The sequence below is a fragment of the Cyphellophora europaea genome, assembly GCF_000365145.1.
Source record: "Cyphellophora europaea CBS 101466 unplaced genomic scaffold supercont1.1, whole genome shotgun sequence".
NCBI lineage: Eukaryota > Fungi > Ascomycota > Eurotiomycetes > Chaetothyriales > Cyphellophoraceae > Cyphellophora > Cyphellophora europaea.
In genome coordinates, this window is record NW_008481797.1 from 2,620,563 (window position 1) to 2,631,790 (window position 11,228).

At 55.1% G+C, this 11,228-nt stretch overlaps 2 protein-coding genes across 2 annotated transcripts; both read right to left on the reverse strand.

The window, feature by feature from the left end:
* Positions 1-1,858: 1,858 nt before the first annotated feature.
* On the reverse strand, positions 1,859-3,415 carry HMPREF1541_00997 (uncharacterized protein; the record flags this gene model as incomplete). Its single annotated transcript, XM_008713298.1, has 4 exons — positions 1,859-2,044; positions 2,098-2,389; positions 2,448-3,317; positions 3,375-3,415. 4 exons carry the CDS (start codon positions 3,413-3,415, stop codon positions 1,859-1,861), a joined length of 1,389 nt encoding a protein of 462 aa, XP_008711520.1.
* Positions 3,416-9,863: 6,448 nt separating this feature from the next.
* HMPREF1541_00998 (uncharacterized protein) lies at positions 9,864-11,158 on the reverse strand (the record flags this gene model as incomplete). The annotated part of the gene is made up of 2 exons (XM_008713299.1): positions 9,864-10,558; positions 10,741-11,158. The coding sequence occupies 2 exons, from the start codon at positions 11,156-11,158 to the stop codon at positions 9,864-9,866; spliced, it is 1,113 nt and encodes a 370-aa protein (XP_008711521.1).
* Between the last annotated feature and the right edge of the window lie 70 nt (positions 11,159-11,228).

An 11,228-nucleotide genomic window follows, 5' to 3' on the forward strand; every position in this document is an offset into this window, starting at 1 on the left:
CATTCCATGGCTGGGTGTCAGGGCTGGGTCAACAAGATTGGAAATCTCCTTATGCTTTCCCCTCACCGTAATGTTCATGACCTCGATGGACATTATTGGGCATCCTGTAGAAGAATTTGTACTGTTTTTGGGGGCACTCGTACGAGCATTGTAGGTGACGCGGTTCCGTTGCACGTGGGCGACAGGTCTTGTCATTTTAGAACAGGGCGGTCTTGGAAGTGATTGGCGGCCGACAAGACGAGACATTCTGTGCGCATATCCCAGCAGCACCGCCAGTTGTCACTGTTATGTGCAAGACGTCGATGTGAAAGCAGGGGATTCGAACATTGTTCTTTGCAAAGCTGTCAAAGTCCAAGCCCTTGCATGGCGACAAGTTGTTCCGTGCCGCCGTCAGCCCCCCGGATTTCCCGATTCTGGGGGCCAAGGATTAATGGCACCTCTGACAGACGCATGTTTCAACCGCCCTTATCTGTTTGACTCAGACCATCCGTTGAAGAGGACATCTGCCGGCAGCATCGCGCTGTCATACTGGCAACACAGCACAGCACAGCATGCGGCAGCGCCGGATCACGATCACAGGATTCCTATCCGCTGCAAGGTACCAGTGCCGCTCGGGGTTGCAGGAACCGAGTGTAACGCGGACCCTGGCCGCCTGCACCACGTCCCCTGTCATAACCTTGCCTTCGAAGCACAGGCCTTACTGATAGCCTGCGGGACATTGTGCCCTGTTACACAGCAGAACTTGTAATTGCTGCAGAGCTTTACCTTAGTCTTGGCCTTCTGAGTGCACCAGACGCTGGCGAGTTCTACCTAGTTAAGACGATTCCTCCGTCTGGCCCCAACCAGCTTCAAGAAGCATGCGCCGACGCCAGTATGAATATAGCCACTGGATACGTGACGTGCTTGTTCAGGGACAGCGCTCTTGGGGTGCTGGCAAGCGACATGGATACTAATACCGGCAACGGACGGAACAAGCCAGCTCACTAACTTCTGTCATGCTTGGTCTCGATTCCACATATCGTCAGGACAAACGAGATCGTAGTTGGGTGGTGGGCCCTGCTTTCAGTACACGCTGATTGTCACCATAGTAGCGCAAAGCGTCATTCAGACCCTTTGAGGGCTACCCCCGTTGCTGCATAAGATGAATCCTCCGTACAACGGATTGGAAATCCTCGAGATCCCTGTCAGACCTGCCGGCGTGCGTATGCCCGTACGTGCGAACATCACTGATCAACATAGCGGGGGAAAAAGTTGGAACAAGCGTCAAAGGGCAGCATAGCAGGGGTAGCGCTGATCATGATGCAGATTGGGAGCGGTCTTTTGGCAAACAGAACCGTGGTTTGGAGTCTTCCTTGATGCACCGCCCAGCATAATAGGGCAATCCCAAGAAAATCTCAATATCTGGTCCTCAGCATCTTTCCCGGTGCTAACCAGCATTTACGTCCGTGTACCCCGCCATGTCCATCATAAAACTCGTTCCGTCGTGGCCCTCACAGCTATGTACAAATCAGTCGTGCCATTCGGCCATAGGCCGAGGACGGGATGCAAAAGATGCAGGTTGCTCTATTCTGCCATCTGTAGTCGTGCTGCGAATCAGACTCGTCCTGGGACAGAAGTCGCTCTATCAGAGCATGCCGCCCCAACGCCCGCAAGCAATGGTTTCATAAAGCTTTTCGCCGTGCAAATGCAAGGCTATGAAGAGAAATGGCCGCCCATTGGTCCATGCCGGACCATTTTGGTATTCCGTCGCTGAAAAAGTAGTGCTTTTGAATAAACACCAAGCCTCGTGTGAAATCTGGGTTGAAAATGCGTCGCTGAATGGAAGAGAGTCGTCAATTTGATTACAGTGGCTGGCTGTCTAGGCCGCCAGCGCAGGGGTGCGTTTCGTGTCGTAGTAGGTGTTGTTCATGGCTTCGTGAAGGGGGAGTTTTTCATCGATCTTCTCGTCGAAGTATTCGTATTGGGATCGTGGCTGCAACTGCGGCTGCTTGATCATGCGGTCCTTGTCATCAGCATCTGCACCAGCGCGGCTGCCCCAAGTGGTCTAAGGGCAAATTAGTCAGGACTGCAGACGACGAAGAGTATGGATGGACTTACCTCGCTCAAGGTGGCAAGCGCATACATCTTGATGGCGCCGTGAATCCAACCAAACAAGATGGAAACAGGCCACAACAAGACATCTACCGGGTACCGAACAAAGTGAGTGATCAGCTTGATGAACTTTGAAAAGGTCATCCAGGCAAGCAAGAACCAGAACATGTTCTGAGAGGATTCAATTGACCAGTCGGCCGTACCAAGCCAAAGCAGCCACCACAGGAGGGCATCGCCAAGGAGGGCGGGAGGGGAGAGCGTGGTAAGCTGAACTGCGTAGGTGCTCCAAGGCTGCTGACTAAGATGGGGGTCAGTCAGGATTCAAATAGCTTGAGCGGACGTAAGGGGAAACTCACGTCCAGATGTTACGTTCAGCAAACAAGCTGGTAAGGTTGCTTCTCCAATTGCTGCGCGCCCAACGCAGACACTGCTTCAGGAATTTGGAGTCGTTCTCAAGGGTAGTCTTGACCTCGCATTCTGGATGATACTGCATGCGGACTTCATGCTTGTGGTTGACGAGCCAGCGAGTGATGAAGTTGTCATCATCGGCATTCAGTTGATACTGACCAAACCACCATTTCTCGTTGGTGAAACCGTTGGTAAAGTTGATATCCTGCAGGATGCTTGCTCGGTAAGCACAGGTACGACCGGAGATACAAGCCATGCCGCCGTCCATGCGAGAGGTAGCGGCACAGTCGAAATTGCGGCGTTCTAGGTACAGAGCACCGAGGAAGCCATAGATACGCTGGCTGAAGGTAGGTTTCTCGGCTCGACGCAGTCTCTGACAGGTGACCACGCCACCATAGATCTTGTGCTCAAAAGGAGCGAGGATCCACAACAGCAACTTCTGAGGCCAGTCGACATCGTCGTCGGCAAAGACAATAATTTCAGTGCGGACTTCGGGAATGGCACGGGCCATTTGGCGTCTCTTGTTGGCCTGCTTGATTGACATGCACCTCAGCCGGCCCTGCTGCCCCGCAGGCATCTTGGCTACCGTCTTCTGAGCCTTGACGAGATTATCATCCACCGTGACCAGGATCAGTTCGTATGGCTCGTTGAGCATGATAGACTTGATTGTGCGCTCCAGCTCCTCGCCCTGGCCCTCCAGGGTGGGAAGAATGACCGTGACATCTTTGTTGGTCAAGGTGGGGTTCTCGGGAATGGGGATCGACTTGAAAGTCCAGAAAGCCACCAAGTTGATGACCAGGCGGACGTATCGATAAGCGCTAACAGGTGGTTAGTCTGAGAGGTAGTGATAACGGTGAGGGAAGCAAGTGACTTACAAGTAGGCGAGGAAGACAACAAACCAGTAGTAGGGATCCATGTCGAAAGACCAAAGGCTGAAGCCCTTGTTGCCAGTTGCGGGAGAGAGGATCATGCGAGCATGTGACGAGAGGTTGAAACGACCGTGAGTGTGGTATCGAGGAAACCACTTGTTGATAAGTCACACGACGAGATCGATGGAAGAAAGTAGCGAGAGACGGTGGGAGGACAGAGGCAGGCGAGGAAATTAAAAAGATTACCAGGTGTTGGCTCAGAGGTCGGGAGTGAAGTGTCGAGGGTTCGTTAGTGGAAGGTGAGGTGACGCTGCAGGAAGTGTGCGTGCGTACGATGGTGCAGGTTGGACAAGGTAGGCGGCATGAACACCCCAGAATTGAGCAGGGTTGTTTTAAAACGAGCGTCAATCCATTAGCCGCACGAGTTCAAGGCAGGCCAGCAGCAGACAAGCAGGTGGGCGGGGCAGGTGATTGGAGGGAGGGGCAGTATCAGAAAGAGAGTGAGTGGTGAGAGAAGGCAGAGTGCAGGACGAGTGAATTGAGCCAAACCGGGGACCGAGGTGGACACTGGACACTGGGGCGTTCTGAAAGAAGCGCTTCGCATAAAAAAGTAGCATTTGAGGGAGACATTGAGTGTTTTGCAGCCGCCAGTGGCCAGTGACCTGCAGCCATGCACTGGTGGACGATGAAAGGAACCGCCGTGGAGGAGTAATGCAGAGGTGGAGGGACGGAGAGCGAAGGACAAGACTTTGGGCGCGCCGCTGGATGCTCGTGCTAGAACGGGCCTAAGGTCTGCACGCTGGTTTTAGCGAGTGTTTGGCGGCCAGCCATGGGCCCATGTCAGCAATCATGCCAGTCAACCATGGAGACCAGTGTGAAGCTCCAGGCGAGGGAGCCTCGCCCGAATCGGCCATGGCACGGCGGTCCACTTCAGATCCCTACTGTCTTGAGCGTTACGCTTTTCGCGTTGCCTGTTCGCCTGTCACTTGTCCGATGGCCACCTCGCAGGATAAACAATGATTCAAGTTGATTTTTCACATCTCACGCGCGTCTGCAGCGTCACCTCTCTCCACCGAACGAGCCCTGTCGAAGAGTGGGTTGAGACAACGCTATGGAGTAGCAAACAAGAGGCATGTGCTCGTCTGTTCAAGCGTGTCGGAGAAGACCTCGTTATCGAAGCCACCACAGCAGGAAGAGCATGGCGCCTACACAAAGGTACACACACACACACTTTCAGACAAACAAACTATGTCCGACAAGCTCCAGGCCTGACGCCAAACGCCCAGCGCACGCCAGACAGCCCAGGCCAAACTTCCCCTCGATTCGCCCGCTGATGGCCAGCTAGTTTGCCATCGTACCCCACTAACTCGAGTAATGCCCCAGAGCATCTGCATCTGCGCCTTTTGCCTCGATCATTGATTCATCTATCGCGGTGCAGCTAAGTGATTATCCTCCCACACTCCCACACCCTTTCAGCCTCCGAACCACTTCAAGGCTCCTACCGATCGCTACGAAAAGCAAAAGTGCGTATTGGATACACCCTGGTCGCGATCGGCCCCCTGACAGCTCAGCATCGTACTTGGTTAACGCGCACGACCGACGCTCCAGGGTCCAGCCACTACCAACATCGCCAATAATGGCCATCAAGGTCCACCCCGCAGGATGGCGCAATGATTGTAGCGTGATGCAACTCAGCACGGCTTTACCCGCAGGTTTATCAGAAACTATCGATTTCTTCACGGCTCGCTCCTCTTCACGCACGGAGCATTCTTCTACTGTGCCGCTTCTTGTCACGCAATAGTCTCACCAGCAATAAGCCTCAAGAGATGCACAAATCGATCTATGAGCACATCTAAGGCATTTGCCACTTTCGCGTGCTCGACGGTTGAATCTTCAAGACAGGAAGCCTCGCAGGTCTGAGGGCACAAGCTTTGGCAGCTACCTGGGCTAGCTTATCGTCAGCCAGTGGCCTGTGTTGAGCTACTCTTTTCGTGCACCCGCTCCGTTCTCGCTTCTCTTACGATTCTTTCGCTTGACACCGCGATAGACGGAGCTTGAGCGCCAACTCCAACATGTCTGTCAAGTGCGACTTTGTGCGGCTGTTTGGGTCCCCCTTTGGCACGGCCTATCCGCGCCTCAAGGATCCCACAAAAGCAAAGTGTCGGGCATTTTAGTTTCAGTTCTTTGCTGAGCTGCGGTGTTGAGATTGTGACTCGAATCTGCACTGAACCATGTGCTAGAGATGACCATCATCGATGGCACGAGACACATCCATAAGCTCTTGACTGCGGCGCCTGATCGTACTCTGGTCCACCATACAGTGCTGGACAAGCACATGACGATCGTGTTCCATGATCATCACGATCAGCTGTCATATGCTAGGCTACCCCAACAGTTCTGGCTTCGCCGCACGAGAGGCGCTTGCCGCAGGCACGACCTCGGCCGCCCCCCCACCCCGGTTAGTGGTTGGAGAGGAACACCCTGGTTGTGGCTGCTTTAGTGGCCTTGGTTACAGTGGTGTGTCCTTGGGATAAATTTTAGGCACGACCCCACATTGTTCGCGATGGCCGGTGCGCCGTGGTCTGTCTGAGCAATTGTTTTGCGCTGCACCGGCAGCGCCGCTTATCTCACGAAAGGCGGGCGTCTGTCTCAGCTTACCGCGCCCCGGTCTCATGCAGAGAAATCAACAGGAATTCGCACCAACGACAGTGCAAGCATATCGAACCGCTGGACGAGCCGCAGCACAAAATCCTGCTCACACAAGCTACCTGGCAAAAAGATCAAAACAGCCGGCATGCAGCCGGAGGTGCTTGTGCCGAAGAAACAATCGAGTTCTGCAAGTCTGCGGTGGCATGGCCCGGCCACCAGGACGAATCGCGAGTCATCTCTGATGACCTGTCTTGAAGTGAATAGCCTTTTCGACTACGTAAAATGATCCAGCAGATTCGGGGGTTCCAATGTGGCCAACCAACGCTTGTGGTGCGCCAAATCTTGAGATCTAAGATTTTTGCGAACCTTTGCGCTTGTTTGACGTGGACATGCACGCGAACACGAAACCCACCTGGTGCTTGAGGCCGAGGGCTGACCTGGGGGATCTGCTGATCCAGGACGCATGCACAGGCTCCAGTGTCTTCCGTGCTCCTACTACAGAACTATTTCCAATTCCGGCCAGGCACACTCACTGCAGCTCATGCGTTCGTAGCAGACCTAACTGGATAATCCATCCTCCGCCAGCGTGCAGCAGGTACAGCGTGTACTCCGTGCTAGGGACTGCACGATGTACCTGCGCGCCAGCGCCAGTCCTTGCTACCCCGTTATCGCTCGCTCGCTCCGCTAGACGCCTGCTTTGCATGAACCCTGCCTTTATCAGAGAGTTGCTTATAGGAGTTATCCACCGGCACATTTCCGCCGAGACCGCGCCCGGCTCGAGCACGGAAATACTGCTGCAAAAAACAGTAGTCGGCTTCCTCATAGCCGTCACCCTTTCGTCCATAGCCGTCTAGCGAGCACCAAGAACTGCCGACAGCTTCAGATTGGCCCTCAGTTTGAAGAGTGATGTCGAAATATGCAGCACTCTGACGTGTAGCACGACAGCGCACTCGCAGATAGCGTCTCGTCCGGAATGCAGGACTTGCGTCCCCGTCCATGCCCGGACTGTCCTGGTGCATGTTCGTGCAGCAGTCCAATTAATTGGATAGCCAGATTGCTACTGCTTGCGCGCAGGATGGCAACTTGTGCTATCATGTCTCGATCGAGCAAGCCAAGCCGGATTCCATACCGAGGGCGATCGATGGGCAAAAGGCAGGGCAAGGCACGCTTCAAGTGGTAAGTCTCGGCTGACGTAAAGTCCTCTTCCCATCAAACAGGGCCGATTCTCGCAAATATTGGCCTTGGCCAGCAATGCATGGGCGGGCTGCAGTACATCCCCGACGATAGTTCAGAGACCGGCGATATCACCAACAACAAAGTGTGTCGTGCGACCAGCCCCCTGATCGCGTCGGAGAAATCTGATGATCTGCATATCCGCTGTATGTCATTGAAGCCTCGTCTCTTTCATGCGAGTCACACCGCCTGTTCGTGCTCACCGCAAAGACCATTCCCGCGCGGTTCGGACCGTCCAGCCTACGCTGATCGGCTCCGAGAATATCTGGGGAACACAGAACTGCCTCGACGTTGTCGATAACCTTGTTTAGACGTCCCTACGTCGCCGGCGTTGTTTCATCGAACGCGTCGCAAAACGAGGCAAGATTCCGCCTGGTGGCCCAGCCTGTTGACTTTTGAAACCCACGTCGGCCACCTAAGGTGCCACCTATGCTGTGCAACCACACACGCCATGCAGATCGTATACGCAGCTGCTGTGCTATTCATCGCGCTTCATCCGTCAATCATTGCGCCTCTGGCCTGTTCCAACCTTGTGCTGCGCCTTCTGGACCTGAACTGGTGGTAGCGTCGTTGTTCCTTGGACCCGTTTGGGGTAGCCCCCACGTGCAAGTGGTCACATGGCCAGAACCGCCGCGATTTTGAGGGAAATCACGATGCTGGTCCCCCATTAGCAGATCTCTCTTGAGCCTCTCCCAATCCTCCTGCACATGCGCATCATTCAAACCTCTCACTCCCGAGATCTTGGTTGCACCGAGAACAGGGCGGCAACGGAATACGTTGCGCACCTTTCCTCCCGCGTACAACGCAGCGAGCTGATCTGCAGACAAGCGCTATATTCACCCCCATCGACCCAGTGAATATGCCTACCTCGCCATCAACGGAGCACCCAAGCCTCCCGTGACGTGCGCTGTCTCCGCTAGCCCTTGGCCTCAATTCGCCGCTCAAAGGGTCTTTGCTTCAGGCCTCTGGTTGGATGCTACAGCACAGTTGCCACTATCTGAGCGAGCTAAGCTCAGAATTCTCATCATGCCTACGCCGCACGCGGTAATCACCGATGCTACGTCGCTGCGAGCGATTGCCGTTCCTCTCCGAGTCAAGAGACTGGCTCAACCAGAATGGCTAAGAGAGTAAAACTTCCCAATACCACGCCAGCTCGCAAGGCGCACAGAGCCTCCTTCATCAGGGAAGCCCTCTCCCGACTGTAGCCGCTCCTCGCATGCGTTGGGCATGAATCGTGTAATGTAGGCTTCCTCTCCCCACATTGTGGTACCATTCTTCGCCATTACTGGAGACGAGGCCCCTAGCGTGGAAGCCTTGGGATCTAGCTACCGGTTTTCTGGATCCCATAGGCCAGCCGAACGAGGGGTTTCCCCCTGCTGGACCAGGGCCTTGGCTGCGGTGCGTGCCAGCGAACGGTTTCTGACGACCACACAGGCAAAGCAGAGGCGGATGCCCAAGTCACGAACAGCTTGGGCGTACTTTGTCCTAGTACTCCGAGTCTAAATTAGCCTCCTGTCACTGCGAGACTATGGACCACCCTGCTCCGAAACGAGTCTTGTGCCCATGCCGTTAGCTGCAGCGAGCTCCCCGGAAGCACACGTCGGATCATCCTGCAGGACCTATGCCCCCGATCTCTCCAATGGGCCAACATGCCTTCCTTCGGCTATCTTAACCAGAGTCGACCAAACGTAGCCGTTGCTAGCATAGGTGTTTAGCCCTGTCGTCGTACAGGAAGACGTATAAAGCGGGTCTACCCGTACTTGTGCAGCATGCTCTCCTCTCGAAATCGTGGCAACTATTCTCTATCTGTGCTGCTGAAACATCACTCATCAGTTCAAAGTTCACCTTGCTAGGCTTCAACTGCAGAAGTCTCGTCGTCGCCGTCCAAATCGCCGATTCGATATCACACTACACGTGCAGCAACTGACGACCTTTCCCCAGCAACGCGCTGTCCATTGACCGATTCCTCTGTCGTCGATCGCATCACATCACGGTATTCACGACACATATATTCCATGTGGTCAACGTAAGTTTGAACAAGAGGTGGCATCAAGACACAAGCACTGCGCTCTATAAAACCGACAAATCGTGCCTACCCCAACGTCCTCTCTCTCTCTCTCTCTCTCTCTCTCTCTCTCTGTCTCTCTCTCTCTCTCTGGTCCCGATCTCGCTAGTGCTCTGAATGGTGTAAGACACACACACACACTGGAGTGCTCCATCCTGTCATGGGCAACTATGCTCGCATAGCATCAACTCACCCCCGAGCTCTCATCAGCCAGGCACCCCGAGGCGCAAATATTGGAACCTCATTCGAACGAGAACGCCACACCGAAGAAAAGCAACACACCATGCTTCGCAAGATCCCTCAAAAGATGATAAAATCGGCTCGTGAACGTTTTCACATCACAATACTTTTCCCAAGCATGGCGTATGGCCGGCCCCAGCACGCGGAACGCGCGGAGACGGCGGACGGACAGGACCAAACCTTGTCTCGACTGCGACTTGATCACCAGGTACTTTGGTCGGCTTTCACAGCACAGCACAGCACAGCACAGCACAGCACAACTAAGAATCTGGCCTTGTGACTGTCATTGCATACCTCACTCAATACATTCACGACCGGTATTGCCACTGGTTCTCCATCAAACGAATGTCCACTTCCACGCCTCCCGACAACCCCACCGCAACGTGCAGGTCGCCCTCGCCTTCCAGGCCCTGCACACCCTCAAAGACGTGTTCCTGATCGCGCTCCTCGTCCACGTCCCAACTCCCCTCCTCTCTCCCGTTGCGCACGAAAAAGCAGCGCGTCTTCACCGTGACGTCCGTCTTGGCCTCGGTGCCGAAGCGCACGCCCAACCCGACGACGTCGCCCACCCCAAAAGGCCGCACAAAATCCACGCCGCCGAAGCTGTCGTTGATGTAGCGGCGGCCGTCGTCGCTGTGCACGCCGATGGAGGCGCGGTGCCAGCCGGGGAGGCGCCAGGGCGGGTAGGGCATGCCCGCGAATCCGATGGCGACGATCGAGTTGGCGTCGTGGATCCGTTTGATCTCCGCTTCGTAGTAGATGGTCTTGACTTGCTCCGTGTGCAGCGGGTTGGCGGCGGCGGCGAAGTAGATGGGCAGGGTGGAGAGCAGGATCGTGTCGGGCTGAGAGGGCTTGGTCTTGGCTGAATATGTCCCCGGGGCGGTGCGGGTCAGGCTGGATGATTTGGACAGGTTGGGGGGCCGGTCGAGGGTGAGGTTGCCGCTGTTGGCGGCGTCGATGAGGGGTTGTGAGGGCGCGCATGGGGCGTAGGGTGGGTAGCGTTCTGGGGCTAGATGTTAGGACTTCGCATGCGATGTTGGTTGTGTTGGGCAGAATGATTGAGGAATGGTGCCTGAGGCCAGGGGTCTGGCAAGAGAAGACACCAGCCACTGCAGGCGCCGTTGGCGAAGCCCGAAGGTCCAAGCGCCGTGGTCACAAGGCTGAGAAAGGATAGGGGCTACTCACCACACCATTGATGCGCTGCCTCGGCGGATTCAAGGGATGCATTGTTAGCTGGGGAGAACTCGGCAAAGAATGCGGGCGGTGGAGGCAGTTGAGAGTTGTCGGGAACAGATGTCCAGTCATGGTAAGGGGGTGGTTCGGGGTTCGTGAGGGTAGGGGGCGGCCCAGGAGGCGCTTGGTAAGTTTCTTTGCTGGGGGGAGGGCCTGCTGGAGGGGCGTAGGTTGAGCTGGAGGACTGCTGGGATTGTGAGGCCTGTGAGCGGGACGAGGAGGAGATACCGAACAAACGCCGCTTGTCGTTGGCAGTCGAAAGGTCATCGTGGGTGCTCGAGTTGTACTTGGTGTTATTGCTTGCCGACGTCTGGTATTCAGAATTCGTGCCTACGTCGACCTTACCTTTTAATGACTTGAAAAAGCCCATGATTGCGATAGCCACAGATTTCCAGCCTGAAGTGCAGAATAACTGGCTCTGATACGGCCTCCTGACTTAT